This window comes from Camelina sativa, chromosome 13 (genome assembly GCF_030686135.1).
Source record: "Camelina sativa cultivar CO46 ecotype springtype chromosome 13, ASM3068613v1".
NCBI lineage: Eukaryota > Viridiplantae > Streptophyta > Magnoliopsida > Brassicales > Brassicaceae > Camelina > Camelina sativa.
Window position 1 is genome coordinate 19,659,852 of NC_141892.1, and position 21,757 is coordinate 19,681,608.

Consider the following 21,757-nt stretch of genomic DNA (forward strand, 5'->3'; position numbering starts at 1 on the left):
ATAGAAAAAATTTAGAAATAAATTTGAGAATGTATCATTGGAGTAAATCACCTTGGAACCTTTATTTTGAAGATGAACTTGCATTAAAACGAAGACATTGTTAGAGATGCCCTAAGGGTAGAAACCACTCTTTAAAATAGAAAGTCCAAATTCGAGAATATGGAATCCGACCGCATCATCCACTTGTGCTGAGACCTGAAGGAAATGAGTCAGTTTTGTAGAGCTGGACGGCATTAACTCTATAGTCTCGCTTGCCAAAGAATGCATTTTAGCTTTGATACGTGGCTCTCTGACCCTGTAAACTCTAGATTTTGTGACGTACCAACAGTATATCATTTAGAGTATATTTTCGTACTCAGCTAGGTCTTGAATTCGGTTTATATTCACCATTTAGTCTCTTGGTCAAAAATCAATAAATCAACACTTAAAAAAATTGGGATATCAAAATCTCGTAATTAACCAGAAAATTCTTGCAACAAATTCTGATAATGATGCTTTTCTTATTAATACTAGGTTTTAAACCTATGCTACGCTTGAATTTATTTGATATATTTTGATGAAAATTATATACGATTGATGACCTTTGATGAAATATTATCTTCTAAAAATTTCAAATAGTATTAAGAAAAAAAAAATTTAGATACAAAATTTTTAAAAATATAAAAATCAGTTGCATTATAAAATCAAATCTGATCGAAAAATCATGGAAATAATAAATAAGTTGTGTTTGTTTTTATTATAATCCTAGGAAAGCAAATAAAGTTGATGCCAAAGGTGTAAAATAATTTTGAGAATGTTTGTCATGAGATCCAATACTCATGATACTAGGATTTTTGTGTGTCCTAGCATATATTTATCATGCATTAACTAGGATAACTCATTGTTTTGCATCATTTTCTAGTCCTTTCTATACACTTTGCATGTCTAGGTAGTTCTTGAATCATCCTTGCATACATTGTGCATTTTGGAGTATTTCAGGTATCTAGGAGACGTCAGGAACGCATCACTCGACCCATCCACTGCACAACACTCCCGGAACCGTCTCTCGAGCCAATCTCACAACACTCCCGGATTCGTCTCTCGAGCCAATCTCACAACACTCTTCAACTCGCCGTTCGAGTCATCGTTCGAGTCGCCGTTCGAGCCACCGGTCGAGAGATTCAGCTTTTGACGTCTTCATTAAAGTTGTAGATAATTGAGTCATCTTTTCAATGTCGTTTGTTTCAATCCAATCGAAGGTGTGGTTCAAGAGTTATCACCGTTTTAGTGGATACACATACACCCAGCTCGAGTCGCATCACCTCCACTCGACCAAGCTCGAGTCGCATCACCTCGACTTGATTTGTTCCACTCGACCGCACCCCAGGGCGAGACGACACGCGACTCGACCGCACATGTTGGTTTCACACACTTTAGGAGATTCCCGAACCGACGCCCTATCTTATCGTTTTAAGTTTTAGGGTTTTCCATGTTGGACTACTACAAATACGTTTTGTTAAGTCTTGGCTGAGACATCACATCTTTTATCTCATTTTCGTTTTGTTCTTAAGGTTCTACCTAGCCACCAAAAACGTTTTGAGACTTTGTATCCAGATATCTTTTAATCCGTTTTGTTTTTGCATTTGATTTCTTCTAAAAAGTTGTTCATCTCATTCTTGTCTATCTTATTATGCTTTGTTCAATGTTTTCTGGATTTTTGTCTATGGTGATGATTTTCGGATCTGAGTAGTGTTAGAGTTCTTGGGGATGAGATAGACTAGGTGGATGATCTTCGAATGTAGAGTGTTTAAGCTTTGATTTGTATGATTCCCTTCTGCACTAGTGTTAGAAATACTGGTTTCTCTTTGATCAATTGGAACTAGGTTCGAGACATTTCCTCACCCAAAAGGTGTTTGATGAAATGTATGACCAACTAGTGCCAGAGACTTACGTTCCTAACCTAAGAGATTAGTTGTCTAGGATGTTTGTTGACGTGAATGAACTTGTTTGTCATCCCTGCTCAACCATGTTTCTCTAGCGAGAGCTAGGTATGAAAGTGGTTGAGTCTGAGTAGCTTTTGCCAAGAGATTGGATTAGCTAAGTTGTGATGTTCATTGTTTAGGGATAGATCGCTTGTGGCATGTTAAACACTCTGTAGACTAGGATACTCCACCAACATCAATTATTCCCATCCTTAGGACTTCTATCTTTTGATTGATATTGCAATCCTGAGATTGTTTCGTTTGTTCATGCTTAAAATCATTTTCGGTTTCACTTATTCTTGTTCCCTTCTTGTCACACATATTCGTTTCTAGTTCTGTGACTCAATTCCGTTTTGCATTCTGATTACTCTAGGATTGTTAGACATAAAAACACTTTTTTTTTTATTTGGCTGAACGTGTGATATTTTGATTGCATCTCAATTGTTAGTGAAGTTTCCCAACTGGATTGACACCTTAAGTTTTACAACTGCATAAGGTTAATTGAACCTACTAGGACACACAATAATCCTAGTATCAACTCAAAAAGAACACTAAACTTGGAACATAAGAGCAAGTACACAAGTAATCCTCGTTGTCTGTAATTGTCCTGATATCTAAGTCTCTAAAGTATCTGTTTTCTCCGATCATGTAAGCTCTGTGGGGACTGGAGGAGCGTATTCCATCGTCATCGTCATGAAAAACAACTGCGGCGCTCTCTTCCTTGTCAATGAGGAAAGTCCCAAAATAATAGAGTGGTATCATATCATCAACGGCTAAGAACTTGCTCCACGACACGACACTGGCTCTATCTTAGTAGTAACCCAAATCTGCATCCCATATCTATTAGAAGGTTGGAATAGCACCGCAAGCTGCTCTTCTCCAAATGAAGACAGAGTCACAATATCATAATATGACTCCAACGGTAGAGGCATATGATGTCTAGATCTCTCTTCAGTAAAATCAAAACAGTGTAAGAAATCAGGTACGGAATTGTCCATAGCTATAGCGCCCCAGTACGTATTTCCCTTCAAAGATATGCAACTTAACATTAACGCTATATCATGTCTAGGAGTGACATCAATAACCCTCCATGAATTAGACTTGAACTCGTACATCTTGGTCGCATAATATCCTTTCCTCCTCGGAGAAATAAAAAATCTCAAAATTTTATAAGCGCGACACGATTTGCTCTTGTCATATCCGATAACATGGGTGTATCCGAGAAGAAGAGATCTGTATTCAACGCAAATCCACCGAGTATGCCCTATATAAGGGTTCCATACCACGAGCCTAATGTTGTCTTTCGTAGTGCATAACAATAAACCCTCGCAGTGATATATTTCGTATATAGCCACATCATCATGATCGTTTAGGCTAATAAGTTTACCTCTACGCTTTATTTTTGGACCAGTGTTAGTTGTGAATTCCAATGAGATTGAGGCTTATTAGAAAAGCCCTTCAATTTACCACCAGATCCTCAGAAACTCCCTTTCTCTTGCCAATATTGCTGCATTACCAATGTGCTCAGAAGATCTGACATCTTCATTGTTTTTTGTTTTCAAGTTACGGTTTCTTCTAAGTTATATTTTTTATATCTTTTATATATACTAGGTTTTGAACCCACGCGTAGCCTGAGTTTATTTGATATATTTTGATGAAAATTATATAAGACTGGTGATCTTTGATGACATATTATCTTATAAAAATTTTAATTAGTATTAAGGACAAAAATAAATTTCAGATACACAATTTTTAAAAATATAAAAATCAGTTGTGTTATAAAATCAAATCTGATCAAAAAAATCATGAATTTAACTCGACTTTCAGGTGAGGCAGATTAAACTAGTGACCTCACATCCTAAACCATTTCTTTGACCACCAAAACAATGAAACAACTTTATAATCATGAATTTATCTCGTTTTTTATATTTAATTGATCGCTACCACTTATGTTTTCATGTTTTTTATTCAATGTTTTTCTATTCTTCATATTCTTTCTTGTCGTTTTCATTGTCAAATTTTATGGTAATTGTCATCGTTACTTTTACCGTCCGGTTCTTCGTTATACACTTTTTCTTCTTCTTTCTCATAATATTCTTCACATTTTCCACTGAAAAACCTTTTTTTAGACTACCACACAACTTGTTAACCCATCAGAGTCCAAGACGAAAATCATGTTTTTCTCATAAAATTTGTGCAATTCATGAAGACCATCATAGTCAACACATGCACCCAATTATTGATAATTTCATCCATATTATTCGGGTTTAGATCCACCCATATTGAAACTTCTCAAACTAAAATCTTTATTTGCAGAATAAATAATATGAACACATGTATAGTTAAAACAATATTTGTGCTTTTCGTCGATCCTTCTACTTTAAACAAAAATAACATCAAATCAAGGTCTTGCGACGTCAATCCTTCTTTTTTAGACTTACAAATAAAATTTTTACTGCAAGAATATCAAATCATCCGTAAAGTTATACCCAAAAAAACATGTTTTACAGCTCATGAGAGATATAAAGCACAAACGAAGATAAGTAAGATATTTTCAAGATATTAAAAAGTTTGATATATATTATTTAATAATTCTTAAACTTTAAAAATTTTAATAGAGATTAAATATTTAAAATATTTTAAACTTTAGATATAGTTTAAATATTTATAACATTTTTTTTAGAGTTTAAATAGTTAAACTATTTTAAATTTTTTATGGAGGTGTTTATAATATTTTTAAACCTTTATAAAAGATAAGAACTTTCAATATTTATAATATTTAACTTTTAATTTTTTTAGATATTATAATATTTTTTTGAAACTTTTTAAAGTTTTAATTCGATCACATAAAAAACTAGATCAAACCGAATAAGACTTTTAAACTTGGACGCATGATAAATCAAGCTTTCCTGCTCATTCGTTGTTGGAAACATATTAATCTTATTTATACTGGTTCTGAACCATTGTCTAAAAAAATTCTAGCCGATGTGGGATGTTGTACATAATTCTTTTATTTCCATAAATTTAAAATTATGGAAATTTAGAAAATGTTAATGAATGACATGTCAAATCCTGATTGGTTGTTTAAAATAATTTTTAATATATAAAATTCTGGAAATTTAGAAAATGTTAATGACTGACATGGCAAATCTGGATAGACCGTTTAAAATTCTATGTGGATGCTTTTATTTAGTATAGATTTTTTCTTTTAATATTATCCCGCTATAACATTAATCAAACTATAGCATATTAGCATAACACAACTATCACACAGATTGTTTTCGTCCTATTCAATCATTTTTGGAATTTTGCCTAAAACATTGCATATAGGTACATATACACTACTAAAGTTAAAAGGACATAACGCGTTGAACATTACAATAACATGTAGGCCTCATGTTTTCACCGAAGATTCAACGTCAAATTTTCAAAGATTCCCACAAACAAAGTTTTATTTTTCCCGACATATAAGGTTTATCTGATAGATTACAAGACCACGTATTTTCCCACTGATTCTGTGCCCACTGTCGTTATAAGTTATCACAACGACTTTTTTTCTTTTTAATGTTGAAAGCATATTAAAAGATGAAACTATAGTTGTCGTTGACTCGTTATTAATGCAAACAAGGACTTTTGTAAAGTTTGGATTTATAAATAAGTAGATGTATTTTCTCAATATCAAACTTCAAAAAGGCAGTAAGAGAAATGAAGGAGAAGAGAGCTTTGTTGAAGTCACTGATCCTATCCATGTTATTCTTCAGTTTAACCTTCCAAATGGTGGCTGCAGAGAGCTACTGTCATGTACAAAGTCGGGTATTAGTGAACGCGTGCAAGAGGTTTGATTTTTAGGCAGTTTCCAACTGTTGATTGTTGTGTTAGAATAAGTAGGACTCCTATGTGGTGCGTTTGTTCTATCATCACCCCGCAGCTCGCGGCTCTCGTCAATGCCAATGATGTCAGTTACATTGTTGGGGTCGTTCGTCGATGCGGTCCACCCGTAGCTCGCGGTACCAAGTGTGCAAGTAAGTGCCTATCAGCTTATGAAATTTAAAAGTAACATTTCTTCTTTATTTGCCAACAGCCAAAAGTTTCAACATTCGTTTTCTGAGGGTAGGTAACAAATGTACAATCAACTTTATATGTGACAGGATCAATCAACACTAGTACGTGTGTACACTACTTACTAGCTAGTTAGATACTATATGTGTTTTAAGCACCGAAATTTTAACAAACTCTCAAACATTATAGAACAAAACATTATATTTTATTATTGAATTTTCTAATAAAATATTATTTTTCATCCCATATTGGGCGGAGAAAATGGTTACAATGAAAAGAACAAAGTTACAGAACAGTGAGATATTCCGGTAACGATCACCGGAAAAAGAGATATGAGATGCTACGGGTGATGAAAACACAAGGTCAGGACGAATAAAACCGGTAGTAACAAAGGAAACTTTTTGCAGTTACACTCCAATTCTAAGATCCTTTCTGGAGTTACTCGTTCTTGTCGCTGATCTGTAGGCCCGACCAATAGGTGAAATGAACTGGTCTATTTTTTATAATATAGTAATTATTTAGCGATCTCATACTCACTAACAACCTAACAACATTCAATTCAAACAGCAAAAATACTAAAACATTAAACCAGAAATTATCCAACAAATAAATCCAGTAATCAATTCAACATTAATCAATAACCAATAACCAGCAATGTTATAAAGCAAATAACCAGCAACATAACATCATTCTAATGATCGACTCTAGCAGCCTTAAAAGAGCCCGTCATCAATCAAACGAGCCACTAGACCATCCTCCTCTTCATTGCTTTGATTCTACGATCACACTTTGCCTTTACCTGCACTGCAACACAAAAGAGATGCATAAGTATTTCCATAAATCAAAACATGTAACAAACAAGACTTGTCAGCCGTCTGCTGAACACTGGTGTCGATCGACACCCACCTCCAGTGTCGACCGACACCCTCCTCGGTCCTTTGCAAAAAATCACGAGTTGGTGTTGATCAACACCAATACCCTAGCAGCGAATCCAGATGCAACCATCAACCGAAACTCGGCTTCCAAAGCCACCCATCGTTCAGGGAACACCACAACAACCAAATAAGGCCATGGAAACCACGAAAAACACACAAACAAGAAAGGAATCAATCCACCAAACCATATAACACAGAAACCGAGAGATTTCATGTCCAAATAAGCCATTTTCATGCACTCACCTCTTGCTTTGGTTAAAACTGACGAAGAATAGCAAGATCTAAGCCTCATAAGAACCTTCAAATGTTACCCCACACTCAGATCTCCTTTCCAACGCTCAAATCACACCAAAACAGACACATGAAACCACATAAACTCACAAAAATACTTTTCCTCTATTCTCAAACTTTCTGGAGGACGAAAAGTGGCTAAAAGAAACAAGGGCGTCAAGTTTTCCCTTTAAATACCTGAGCACTAGGGTTTCCAATTAAAGCATGCTAAACCAAAGAAATGAGAAATAATCCACACATGAAGTAACTAGTTGTGTCGAGCGACACCCTTATGATGTCGGTTGATACCCCTTTCACCAAAATTTGGTTTGCGGATGTTACAATAGGACAAGCCAGTGAAGCCATGGATTCAGACCCCAATTAATTAAGGGCTTTTTGATACTATATTTTGTTTAGTCTTTTTCTCATTAATATTTTATGCAGGGCCTATTTAGAAAATTTGTAGGATTTTAGAACTAACTTATTATTATTTACAATAGTAAAAACTTTCTTACTTTGATTTTCTTTTAAAAATTTGGATTTTTGAACTGTTTTAAAAATGTGGAAACTTTATATGAATATCTAACCTGTATATTACTCTGTTCTATGATTTTTTTTATTATATATGAAAAACATGTTTATAAGTTTTGCTTAGGGCAACGAAATATGTCGGACCGACACTCGCCGTGGCAAACAATAAATCCAAAACGTCCTTCCTTGAATCGTCGACCTACATACACCCACACCCTAATCATTTTAACTCTCTCTTACTATATTCAAATAAGGGTGTGTTGTAGGTTTAGTACGTTTTCAGAAAGAAATTAAGTTTTTAGTACGTTCACTATTTATAATTGTGAAAGTAGATGTGAGAGAGTGTGTGGTTGTGTGAGGTCCGATTGTGTGTGAAGGTGAGAGAGGGTGTGAGAGATGTAGGATCCATTTGTGTGAGAGAGAGTGGGAAATTGTGTGTGAGAGATGGCGAGAGTGTGTGAGGGAGGATGTGAGAGAAAGAGAATTTATGTGGGATCTATTTGTGTGAGATATAATTTTTGTTTTTTTTTTAAAAAAAACACCCCATATCTTGTTATTCAAATATTTGATAATATAATTTTTTATATATTTTTTTTTTCAGATACAAAAATACTATATTTTTTCTTTATCATTTGATATGCATTTTATTTTATTATTTTTAATTTTATTAATATCACAACTGATGTATATGATTGTTCTGTACATATTTATTGCTGGATGATTGTTAATCCGTACACTGGATTGTTTTGATCAGTAAAAGTTTATGGCTGAATGATTATTATATATGTTTTTTTGGTGGAATTGATCTGTAAACGATTATGGCTGGATGTTTTTTGCTGGAATTGATATATCTAACAATCCAGTGTACGGATTAAAACCATCCAGCAATATATATATACAGAACAATAATATACATAAGTTGTGATATAATATATATTTTAAAATAATAAAACAAAATGCATATCAAATTATAGAGAAAAAAACATAAAAATATTTTGTTTCTAAAAAGTTTTAGAAACATATAATTATTAACAAAGATTTTAGTTATAAAAGAGAGAAATGTGATAAAATTTGTTAAAAATATTTAATATTATTAAATAAAATCATCAAACAAAATGCATATCAAATTATAAAGAAAAAAATCTAGACTTTTTGTATCTGAAAAAAATTTCGAAAAAATTAATATAATCAAGTATTTAAGTAACTAAACATGAGGGGTATGTTAAAAAAAAAAAAAACTACAGTGCCATTTTGCTACAGTGAGACACCACCTATTTCTATAATTATGAATAGTAAACGTACTAAAATCTTAATATCTTCCCAAAAACGTACTAAAATTACAAATACCTCTTCAAATAATTCAGCTAGTGATATCTAACCGTATTTAACCATAACTTAAAACAAAAATTGGACCAAAGCAAAGTTTAAGAATCCATAACTTAAAAAAAAAAATTCAATATTATCATATATTGGTGTTTTAACTTTCACCAATATATATTTATGGTGTTTTAGTGTTTTTATAAAATTAAACTAGAATAGGACACATGCTAGAGCACGGGTTGATATTCCTATAGTATTTTTTTTTTAAAAAATAATAAAAATAACATATATTGTTATGAATTCTATATTTTTATTTTTATTATATGTCACAAAAATATATTTGTTACCTTGTTAATTTGGTGAATATATCCAGTTTTTTTCTATTATCCTGTATATTTTTTACCTTTTTAAATTTGTTAGTGGAAAGTGTAAAATATTTGTTTAGAAAATTAAGTATAAGGAAACTGTTTGTTTATATATTTATTAAGATGTACATCCGTTTGTAAAAAATGATGTATATATATATATATTTATAATATTATAAATAATAACTTTAAGTTGTGTTATTTATTAAAAAATAGTAAAAATCTATTATGTAAATCTTACAAATAGAATGTTATATTAGTAAATGTACTTCCGTTTTAATAAAAAGGGGATGATGGTGCTTGCACAAGTTAAGAAAAGGGTTTTCAATCCTAATAAGAGTGACGAGAATAATTAACGTTTGTTCGTTGGGTCCAGGGAAGCCAAAATTTTAATAATCTCCATTCCAACAGAGATCATCATTATCATGGAGCATACATTTTAACTATTGGTCAGCTCACAGCCTCACAGCGTATGCGTTCTGGCAGTGGCATCACAGTCTTAGTCAAGTGCATGAGTATTTAACTAGTCAATATGTTAAAAGAAAGTTTGAGTAGAATGAGCCTGGTGGTATCTCACAACATAGATCAAATTAATACAAGTTTCAAAAGATTAATTTTGGTTGGTCGGTCCCAACGAGTACCATACAAAGATAATAATAATAGTAAAAGACTTAAAGAACCTCTAGTAGACTTAAATATTCTTGGGTTAAAAACTGTTTTCTTGTGATAAAGAAGAAGTGAAAACAGTCGCAAGTACGGGTTTAGGAGATTGATAATTCCCGTCGAACCTGAACGAGTTAGATCGAGATTTTGACCTCTATGGTTATATATCGCTGCAAAGAAGCCATAGCAATTGAAAGTTTGTGAAACTTAGGTATATCCCATTTGAAAATCGTCTCGCAAGTTGAAAAACAAAAATCCCCTAGTTCTGTATCCACAAAATTCCAGGTTCAAATTGGGGTTTTTGGAAGAGAATTCTGGTCATTAATAAGTAATCTACGCCAGATAGACGGTTGTTTTTGGCAGAAAAGGTGTCAGGGAAGCCATCAGAACCGTCAACATCGCAAGAAAACGGTAAACCCTAACAACGACAACGATTGCTTGTTGCGCAAGAAATAACAACGACAACGATTGCTTGTTGCGCAAGAAATAACTATGTGTGTCAAAAACAGAAACCCTAATCTGGATTTTGAATATGTGTTTCTTTCTAAATCTTTGTATCTGTTTTTAGAATTTAATGAAATGAATATTTCGTTATGAGTATAGGTTTTAGAATTTTTTAATCAATTTGACAAAGTATATATTTATGAGTCTCTCTAGCTATCTCATTAGATTTTATAATTGATCATAATTAGTATTAACGTTTGATGCACTCATTGGATACAATAACTGTCGCAGAGTAAGCTAAGGTTCTAGAAAGGTCAAACTGTGGAGCGATCAAAGATGAGCCAGAGAACAATACAGTCTTTAGAGCGTATTCCTCTTGATTTAAATGTCGAGATATTGCCAGTGAAATCGATTGTGTGATTTAGCTCCGTTTCCAAGCTATTGTCTTCAATAACCACCACTCCAGGTTTCATCAACTCGGTCGTGACACAGTCTTTGTCATCACGGCATTGTGTTATGCTAATCTTTAGAAAAAGGACAAGCTGTCCTTTTTTGCGTCTCCGAGTACACATTGGTCCTAAGGTGCAGAGATTTCAGTTTACAATTAACAATAATGGTAATATTCGACGTTACGAATCCGTCCACGGCTTGATTTACTTGGAAACTTCTACACATGAAATGTTTATTAGAAACCCTATCATGAAAAGCTTCTTCACTATACCTAAACTTGATGGCAACAAAGGCAGACCCCTAGCAGGATTTTGGGTTATGATCCGATCAACGGTAAATACAAAGTAGTATGCGTTCTTGTAGAAGAGAATATTGGGATTCTTACATTGGGTGCTCAAGAATCATGGAAAATACTAACTAAGGGCCGGTTTCCCTAGTCATAACTATGTGACAGGTTGTTTTGAAGGTTGTTTTGCTATGAAGGTTGTTTTGGTGATGCTTTGAGCCAAATGCGTGCCATAATGAGTTTTGATCTCAAATCTGAAAAGTTCATTTTGATTAAATATCCCAAGATAAGTCGGGAAGGTACAATTCATTGGGCATCTTTTGAGGGAAGATTAGCTTTGGTAAGTTCCACTCCCTCTGGAGTTGAATTATGGATTCTGGAGGATGGAGAGAATCACAACCAATGGATATATAAACATTTTCCTTCACCTCATGCTATCAACAAAGCAAAATGGAAGTTGATGGGTGTTACTGAGACTGGTGAATTTATTTACACATATTATGAAGCTTCTAAGTTTTGGCTTAAGGATAGAAGTATTTTATATAGATGGTTCCATATTATGTATGTTCGTCCGAAGAGAAACAATACGAGAGAAGTTATGTATGGAGGACTTGCAGATGACAATATTAGGCGACTTGATGATCTTACGGAAGACTTGACTGTTATACTATGTCACATTTGGACTTAGACTGTTATACAAATTCTATATTGTATTGACATTCTAAAGGATTTTAAAGTATTCTTAAAATCCTTTGTTATTTAATCGAGGATTTTTAAAAATCTTATGAAATCCTATGTTATTCAACTTAAGATTTATATAAAACCTTTTAAAATAATACAGAATCTCTTATTATTCACTCAGTAATTTTTAAAAACTACTTGAAATCTCTTGTTATTCAATATATCACAACTTTTTAAAAACTTGCTATTTTGAATGACTTTAAGAGACTTTCTTTTGTTTTTTAGTTGAAAAGTATGACAATAAAAAATCATACATATAGAGGTGGAATTTGAAAGATTTCAGAGAAAAAAAAAAGACTGAAGATCTTGAAGCCAAAAACCCCCGCCCTCATTAGCCACCTTCTCCACCAGTCTTAGTCTGAGCCGTCGAGTTTTCTGGGTTTGCCGGAGCAATACCAGAGTCAGAGTAAAGAGATAATGAATTATATTGGTTTAGATCAGTTTATGGGTATAATCAATCTCCCTTGAGCTCATAGAGAGTTTGATCAGTTTATTCATCGGACAAAAAAAAAAAAACATCACCATCACCATCTTACATGAACTGAGGACATAGCTACAACTATTGATCTGATTTTCTTTTGGTATTGTGTTGAAAAATATTTTAAAATCACCCAAAGTTTAATAGTCAAATCGCATAGAATCACATCTCATTTTCTTTTATTAAAATAGAAAAACTATAAAACACAATCAAATCTCCTAAAAAATTACTAGAATCTTTCAAAATTCTAAAATATTAAAATCCTACCAAATCCTTAAAACATCAAGTTGGTCCCTCATCTAAGACCATTTCAGCTGTTGAATTGCTGCAAGGAGCCTGTTAAAATAAAAAAAAATGATGAAGTGGATTGAACTATATTGAAATGAAATGGGGACCATCAAACCCACATGTCAGCTTATGAGTCAAAATACTTATTTTTATCTCACTTTATTTATTTAACATAAGTTATTGTTTAGGAAACAATATTTTATATATATATTTTCTATATAGAAATTCATCATTTCTTACTTTATAAATAGAAACTTGGTTCATTTATTTGGACATAAAAAATGTCATTTTACATCTTTAAAATAAATTGTTTTTGTGAAATAGATTCCAATAATAACTATTTAATATTCAAAATTCTACAAATTATTTTCTATCTAAATATAAAAAATTATCAGCAAAATAAAATAAAAAACAAAAAATGATAGGGTAAGGGGTTGAATTTATTCAATAAAACTAGTGTTCAAGTTAAATAAAAATGGATGTTGAATTATTAAGTAGAAGAGAGAGAAAATGACGCGGAGTGTTAAAATGTTAAAAAGAAGGTGTTAAAAAAGTAAACCATTGTACATAGTCTAACGTTCTTGAATAATATTTTCATACTCAAGAGAACATATTCCTAAATATTTGTCCTTGACTTGGGAAGTCTCTACCAATTGTGGACTGAAGCAAAGCTTCTTGAAAAGAAAGAGTATATATAAAACTATATTATAAGAGAAAATATTTCTGTGTTGTTGTATATAATTGTATATATATATATCTGATAATGAACTTTTTTTTATAACTTTTTTAGAAATACCCTTTCTTTTGTTCATTTGCATTTTTGCCCTCCTCTTATTTATAATGACTATTTTACCTCTACTTGAAAAATTATTTTAGTCAACAAAATAGAAACAAATTTTACCCGCCAAAAAAGTTTCTGCCATATTTTCCCGTCAAAATATTTCCGAAAATATTTCCCGCCAAAAATAAAATTGTCAAAAAAATTTGACAAAAGTTTAATCAAAAAAAATACAGCAAAAAAAATTGACAAGGCTTTTATAAGTTTTTAAACGATTTAAAAATATTTATAAGTAAAAACCTTATAAAAAATTTATAATGCCTTATTATAAAAAACCTTTTAAAAAAATTTAAAAACCATATTAAAATCTTATAAAATCTTTATACAACCTTGTAAACGCTTTTACAAGGTTTTTATTCTTTATCCTATAAAATACAAGTCACCTGTCCAATAAGGTTGTGCCACATCAGATTCTTTTCAATTAAATTTGTAAAAAAAATAAAACAAAATTCCTGAAAAAAATCTCCACCGATCGTGGATAAATAATTTTGTAAAAAACAAATACAAAACTAACAATGAAATAAAGCCACATCAGATTTTGTTTTCTTTTTTTTTTAATTATGGAAAAAAGAGTAAACCAGATCGTGTCAAAAAAAATAGGAATCTATTATACGAAACCGTAAAAAATCTCTCGACTATTAAATATGGTTTTCATTTGCTGTATAAATGATATTAAGTGGGTTAACCTATAAGTGGGTTTTTGACTTATGCACAATATATGAAGCCCACAAACATACCAATAAATAACCCTAAGCATCAAAACACGTGTGTTTACCTTTTCATCTTCTCTCCTCTGCTCGACGAGAAGCACAACTCCACTAACAGATCCACGTTCATGGTGGTTACAAAAATTCTCATCTTCTATATAAATTTTCTTCAACTTTCTCTAAACACAATAAAACGCACCTCAAAACCTCTTCTATTTTGTTACTAAAAAAAAACCTCTTCTATTTTCAATTACCAATGCACCACCAGATCAAACACGAAAACCTCTTTCAATTTCAGAAACCTAAATCCTGTTGAAAACAACAATTATTTTAGGAGGTAAGTTCTTTAGCTTTTGTTCATATCTATTACTTTTTTCTTCAATGCATATTAATTATGATTTCTATTGTTTCAGATTGAAGATGCCTCTCGATTTTACTTTTCTCTTAAATCTAAATTCTTTAAAAAAACAATGGAAGATCAGAGTTTTAATAGCCAGGACATGAAAATTTTATCCAAAAGACAAACTTGGAGTTATTTTGGGCATTGAAGCAATTCTCGTGGATGCAAAGGTTAGTGTCCTTAATTTTATAAATTTCCCTTTACATTATAGTCTTTTCAAAAATACAATCGAATAACTAAAAATAAAATTTGCATATTTTTTATTTCCTGGACAGGGGGATCGAATTCAAGCATCAGTGAAAAACACATTAGTTAGAAAATTCAAAAAGAAATTGGTGGAAGAAAGGTTTTGTGATATCATGAATTTTGAAGTTCGTGATAACCTTGGTGACTACAAAGGAACTGCACATCCTTACAAGATTAATTTCATGTTTACTACATGGGTGAAGCCGTGTGATCCGATCCCAAGTATATCTCGCTTCACCTGTTATTCTTTCTCAGAGATTTCAACTCAAGCCAATGTGGATGATGTATTCTTCGCTATGTTTCCTCCTGCTATTCTACATGTCACTTTACTCTAAAATAGATTACCAAATCCTTTATCGTTTTAAAGTGGATCAATCTTTCTCAGTAAAGTTTATTTAAAAGGAAATTTTTTGACAATATCTTCCTTTCTGTTTATTTAAGCATTCCGATTTTCATTGTGTTATAGTTTGCATCTATTTCCATTTTTTCGCAGATATTATTGGAGAAGTTGTTGGTATGAGTCAGATTACTGAGAAAAGTTGCTGGAGAGTTTCACACTTTGTTATGAGCCTTAGCTTTTGATACAGATCTAGTAATAGGACTCGTCGTTAGTTAGCTAGAAAACAGAAGAACAACTAGAAAAACAGAGGGACGTAAACTTAAGCTTCCTTTAACCCAAGTCTCTTGCTTAGAGAATTAGGTTAATGTTGGAAGATAATTATTATTGATGTTTAGGAACCTATTTATAGATCCCATACAACCGACTTAACACCTTAACTAAAAGTAAAACTACCAAAACCCAGTTCTAAATAGAAAAGGAAACATAACATTTTTAAAGAACTAGAAGCTTCTCAATCCTTCTTCTTCCTTCTATGATACTTAATACCAAAGTGTGTATCATTACTCCCCTTCTCGACTAAGTGCTTGTCCTCAAGCTCCAACTCTGGATACGCTTCTAAGAGCTTGTCTGCATCTTCCCAAGTCGATTCATCCTCTGCATCTTTAGTCCATTTGACCAACACTTGTCTCTTATCTCCTCGCATTCTTGCTTTCAACAGTGTTAGTGGTTTCTCTGGCACCAATCGACCCTGTAGAACTGGCGGTAAAGTTGGCTCTTCTTGAGAGCGAGATCCCTTATGACCCTTAAGTAGTGAAACATGAAACACAAGATGTATCTTGCAGCCGTCTGGAAGACGTAGGCGATATGAAACTGTACCAACCCTATCCAATATCTCAAATGGCTCGTAAAACTTAGGAGACAGTTTAGTAAAAGCTTTCTTGGTTACAGTCAATTGTCGATAGGGCTGGATCTTGAGCCACACCCATTCGCCAATTTTAAATTCCTCAAACCTATGACTTTTATCATATGCAAGCTTCATTCGTTGTTGAGCCTGTAGAAGCCATTCTCGAGCTGTGATCAAAAACTCATCTCGCTCTTCCAGCGCAACATCCAATGCTTCAACCTTAGTATTTCCTCCCGCATAATCCAGCAGCCTTGGCGACTCCCTCCAATACACCACTTGAAATGGTGTTGCCTTAAGACCAGAATGAAACGACGTATTGTAACAATACTCCACCCACGACAACCAGCTCAACCACTGTGTTGGGTGATCTCCCGTTAAACACCGTAGAAACATTTCCAGCGTTCGGTTAACGACTTCAGTTTGCCCATCTTTCTGAGGTCGGTAAGCTGTAGTGAAACATAAGTCTGTCCCCACCAATTGAAACAACTCCCTCCAAAAAAAACTTCGAAAGATATTGTCTCGATCCGTAACTATGATCTCAGGAATGCCATGTAAACGAACAATATCTCGGAAGAATGCTTGAGCGGCTGAACCGGCTGTGTAAGGATGGCTTAAAGCAATGAAGTGAGCATACTTAGAAAAACGATCCACCACGATTAGAATCACCGTTTTCCCTGATACTTTCGGCAAAGCCTCGACAAAGTACATTGATATGTCGGACCAAATTTGAGTTGGGACCGGAAGTGGTTGAAGCAAACCACCAGGTTGTAATGTTTCCCACTTGTTCTTTTGGCAGACCTGGCATTCACTAACAAATTCTTGAACCGCCTTCTTCCAGCCCTTCCAATAGAAATCCCGACGTATCCGCTCCATTGTTTTTTGTACTCCTTCATGGCCAAAGTTGTGAAATGCAGAAATGACCTCTCTCACCAGTGCAGAGTCAGCGGCGAGATATGCTCGACCTTTGAAAAATATTAGTCCATCATGAACCTCCCAATCGTGAGACATCTCTCCACGAATTATCTTATCTCGTACTTCCGCCATATTGATTTGGTTTTCTACTTCAGCACGTAACCTTGCAAAAATTCCTGTATTAGATCCTCGTAACGCATACAAAGCACATTTGCCCTCCTCTTCTTCCTCACCACGCCGTGACAAAGCGTCAGCCACCCTATTAGACTTGCCCGAACGAAATTCAACAGTAAAATTAAATCCCAACAACTTGCTGATCCTATGTATTTGTGGAGACGTGGAAAGCCGTTGTTCCAATATAAATTTCAAACTATAATGATCAGTCCAAATTAAGAATTGACGACCCCATAGATACGGCCTCCAATGCAACACCGCCTTTGCTAATCCAATGAGCTCTCTTTCATAAGCTGCAAGCTTGTGGTGTCGTTCTGCAAGTTTCCTACTAAAGAATGCTATCGGATGTTCCTTTTGGTGAAGAACTGCTCCAATCCCACTACCCGAAGCATCACACTCGACAATAAACTCTTTAGAGAAATCTGGTAGTGCCAAAACCGGAGCCTCAGACAATGCTCTCTTGAGAGTTGTAAATGTTGCTTCAGCCTCGTCATTCCAAAAAAACCCTGTTTTCTTCAAAACACTCGTTAATGGAGCTGCGAGAATGTCATAATCGCGTATAAACTTGCGATAATATCCGGATAACCCTAAAAATCCACGAATAGCACGTGAAGACATGGGTCTCGCCAATCTCTAATTGCTGATACCTTCGACTCATCCACCTTGACTCCAGCACGGGAAATAACATGTCCAAGATATCCCACTTCCTCATTTCCAAAGAAACACTTGGAATGTTTTTAAAAGAGCTTATGAGCTCGTAAAAGTTCAAAAACCGTCCTCATATGAACCAGATGTTCTTCCCATGTCGAGCTGTAGACTAGAATATCATCAAAAAAAACGAGAACAAATTTTCGGAGTATGCCTTGGAACACTGAATTCATGAGACTTTGAAACGTTGATGGTGCGTTTGCAAGGCCAAATGGCATAACTAGAAACTCATAATGACCATGGTGAGTTCGAAAAGTCGTTTTCTCAATGTCTTCGTCAAACATTCTCACTTGGTGATATCCCGAGGTTAGATCAAGCTTAGTAAAGTAATGTGGCCCGTGCAACTCATCTAAAAGCTCATCCACTACTGGAATTGGAAATTTGTCTTTAAAAGTCACCTTATTAAGTTCTCTGAAATCAATACAAATTCTCCATGTATTATCCGCTTTTTTCACCAACAAAACCGGAGAGGAGAATGGTGAAGAACTTGGTCTTATAACCCCATTTCAAAGCATTTCAGCACACTGTCTCTCAATCTCATCTTTCAACAGATGTGGGTAACGATAAGGTCTCACTGCCACCGGATCTACTCCGCCTATCAATCGAATCCTGTGATCAAAAGCTCTCTGCGAAGGTAGTCCTGTTGGCTTATCAAACAATTCTTCAAATTCAAATAGTAGCCCATCAAGCAATGCTGGGGAAGGTTGCGTTGCCAGTGTGTGTACCACAGACTCTCTACACGGCCTTTGAGAAACAGATTCAGATTCACTCTCTCTCATTGTTGTAAAAATCTCTTCTTCGTCTCCGATCCATTTCTCCAAAGGACCATTTCTGCTGATTGTATTAAGAGTTGCTCCCTTATCTTCCCTTACATCAGCTTCCCCATACCATTTAACCAATGTATCTCCGCGGACAAACTCAATAGTCCTTGCCGGGCCATCCAAATAACTCGACCGAGAGCGTTTAATGGAATTGCAAAGCAATCTGTGACAAACTGATGTCCTTGCACCATCATTGTACGTCCTTTACATAATCCATCCACCTGACACTTCCCACCATCGGCCAAAGCTACGACCCTTCCAGGCTTTCGTATCATTGGAACACCCAATTTTTCAGCCACACTACTTTTAATGAAGTTGTGAGTGCTGCCTATGTCCAATAAAATCCATCCTGTTGCACCCGCAATATCTGCGTTGACTTGAAACGTACTTTTAGTTTATTCCCCTTTCATGGCATTTATAGAAAGCTTCAAATCTCCGTCTTCTAAAAATTCATCTGCTTGGTCTTCCCCATCCCTTACTAGCTCTATGCGGAATAAAATTGATTGACACTTGGGTCCCGGTGCATAAATCTCATCACAATTGAAACAAAGACCTTTTGTCTTTCTCTCTGCCATTTCCGAGAGTGTAAGTTTCTTACGAAACTGTTTTGGCGAACTGGTTTTGACCGAAGTGTTCTCTGTCCCTTTTTCAATCTGATGCACTTGACCCCCCATGGGACTTGGTTTAGAAAAAGAGGTCATATATCTTATCGTGGGAGCTGAGTGTCCTCCAAACGTGCGCACTCGTCTATCCCCAGCTATCTTATATTCATTATCTCTAGCATACTCCATAAGTTTAAAAATTGTTTCAGGTTGCAAATACTCCACTTCCTTGCGTAAACTATCCGTCAAACCCACACAGAACTGCCATAATTGTTGGTCTCCTGATAACTTTGTTTGTCTTCCCAAACATTCTTCAAACTGATTACAATATTCATCAACTGTACCAGCATGACGTAAGTTACAAAGCTCACCTATCGGATTAACTGCATCCGCTTTCCCAAACCTGCTCTTACAAATCTTTTTGAACTCAATCCAACTTAGTTTGTGGGTAACCAGCCTTCTTAAGTTATTGTTCCAGTGATAAGCTTGACCGGTTAGCACAATTGTGGCTTGTCGAACTCTAGCATCATCATGGTAAATTCTTTGGTCTTCAAAATAGTCTTTACACTTCTGTAGCCATTCAACCACATTAGTAGTACCATCATACGGTGGAAACTCTATCCTTGCAGGCGGTAGTGTGCAACCACCACTTTTTCCACTTCTAAAATCATCTTCTCGTCCTCCCATATCTCCTGCGAAGTAGTTGGAGTAGGCTTCATCACCAATTGGTATCACATGCCAATCTCCTCCTCCGTCTGCTCTCCTATGCCCTCGGTCATTACCTTCAGAGCGCCCTGACCAAGGACCAATACACCCGTTTTCCCTTCCCTGTCTATCCTCACCACCATGTCCCGAGTACGTTCCTCGATTTGGAGTTGTTTTGACCATGGATGTGGATCCCTTTCCTCCTAACACTTGATTTGTTTGAGTCGCGAGAAGTGTAGGCTCCAAATTCCTGGCCTTGCTTTTCTTCTCAACTTCTAAAAACTCTGAATCCTCGGTGGAGTCCCCTTGGTTGTCTTTGACCGCAGCCTTGGTCATGTTTCTTTCTTCTCCTGGACTAGCCGTGGTTGCTTCTATCACCGTTAGAACTGAATCCAAGATAGCTTGTTGCGATGCTGTGTTCTCTTGTAGCTCCTTAATCGGAGCCAGTTTTTCATTGAAATCCTTCCTCATCTCAGCCATCTCCTTCATGGAATCTTTTATGTGCTCATCCAAGAGTTGAGTCATCGTTGCAATCATTGCCTTGAATCCTTCAGAGTCTCCCATCGGTTCGAACTGCTCTGATACCAAATTGTTATGAGCCTTAGCTTTTGATACAGATCTAGTAATAGGACTCGTCGTTAGTTAGCTAGAAAACAGAAGAACAACTAGAAAAACAGAGGGACGTAAACTTAAGCTTCCTTTAACCCAAGTCTCTTGCTTAGAGAATTAGGTTAATGTTGGAAGATAATTATTATTGATGTTTAGGAACCAATTTATAGATCCCATACAACCGACTTAACACCTTAACTAAAAGTAAAACTACCAAAACCCAGTTCTAAATAGAAAAGGAAACATAACATTTTTAAAGAACTAGAAGCTTCTCAATCCTTCTTCTTCCTTCTATTATACTTAATACCAAAGTGTGTATCACACTTCTTCATGTCTCTCTTTATAAACTGTACACCATACTTAGACCAGTTTTTTATTTCTCTTGCAGTGACACTATCATGGAGTGTACTTTATGGGAGAATCACGCTGAAGATGTATATTCTTATGTTACCAAAAAAACTGCAGGTCCTATAATATTACTTGGGAGTCTTATGAGGATCAAAAAAATTAATGGTAACAAATTCAATCTTATTACTAATTTATAATATGAACTCTTCTCTATACGCCCTATTAACAAAGCATTATTTTATATATAGGTAAAGTATCTGTTCAAAATTCTAGATTCTCTACCAAGTTGTTTTTTGATGGAGACCTATCTGAGATTGCTGAATTTAAAAAGCAGTAAGTCTTTTCTTTGTTTAAAATTTGGAAGGAAATACTTTGTTAAAAGGAAAAATTTTGTGCTATAGACATTAATTGTGTGCTCTAACCAGACACCAGTTCTTATAGATAGGATAGCATATCGTCTTTTTCATCGTTAGTTGGTTTAACTCCATAAGGATCTATTTACTGTTACCATTTCAACTATTAGTCTGATGCTATATATGATGCAAAGCTTTTAAGACTTAAGTTGACTTAAGTTTCTTAAGTCATAAATCTTGACATTATCTTCCTTTGTTTTCAACAAAACACTTCAAACTGGGCAATAGGGACTCAAATG

At 34.6% G+C, this 21,757-nt stretch overlaps 1 protein-coding gene, 1 long non-coding RNA gene and 2 pseudogenes across 2 annotated transcripts; 3 read left to right on the forward strand and 1 right to left on the reverse strand.

Annotated features, from left to right (window-relative positions):
• Positions 1 to 5,666: 5,666 nt before the first annotated feature.
• On the forward strand, positions 5,667 to 7,664 carry LOC147929713 (uncharacterized; annotated as a pseudogene).
• Positions 7,665 to 10,884: 3,220 nt separating this feature from the next.
• LOC109128367 (putative F-box protein At4g09190 pseudogene) lies at positions 10,885 to 11,972 on the forward strand (annotated as a pseudogene).
• A 2,404-nt stretch (positions 11,973 to 14,376) lies between these two features.
• LOC104736943 (uncharacterized) lies at positions 14,377 to 15,149 on the forward strand. The gene is made up of 3 exons (XR_759664.3): positions 14,377 to 14,673; positions 14,750 to 14,906; positions 15,012 to 15,149. It is a non-coding gene; the product is annotated as an uncharacterized LOC104736943 (long non-coding RNA).
• Positions 15,150 to 19,236: 4,087 nt separating this feature from the next.
• On the reverse strand, positions 19,237 to 21,009 carry LOC147929714 (uncharacterized). Its single transcript, XM_087480701.1, has one exon. The coding sequence runs from the start codon at positions 20,710 to 20,712 to the stop codon at positions 19,237 to 19,239; it is 1,476 nt and encodes a 491-aa protein (XP_087336827.1). The 5' UTR covers positions 20,713 to 21,009.
• Positions 21,010 to 21,757: the final 748 nt, after the last annotated feature.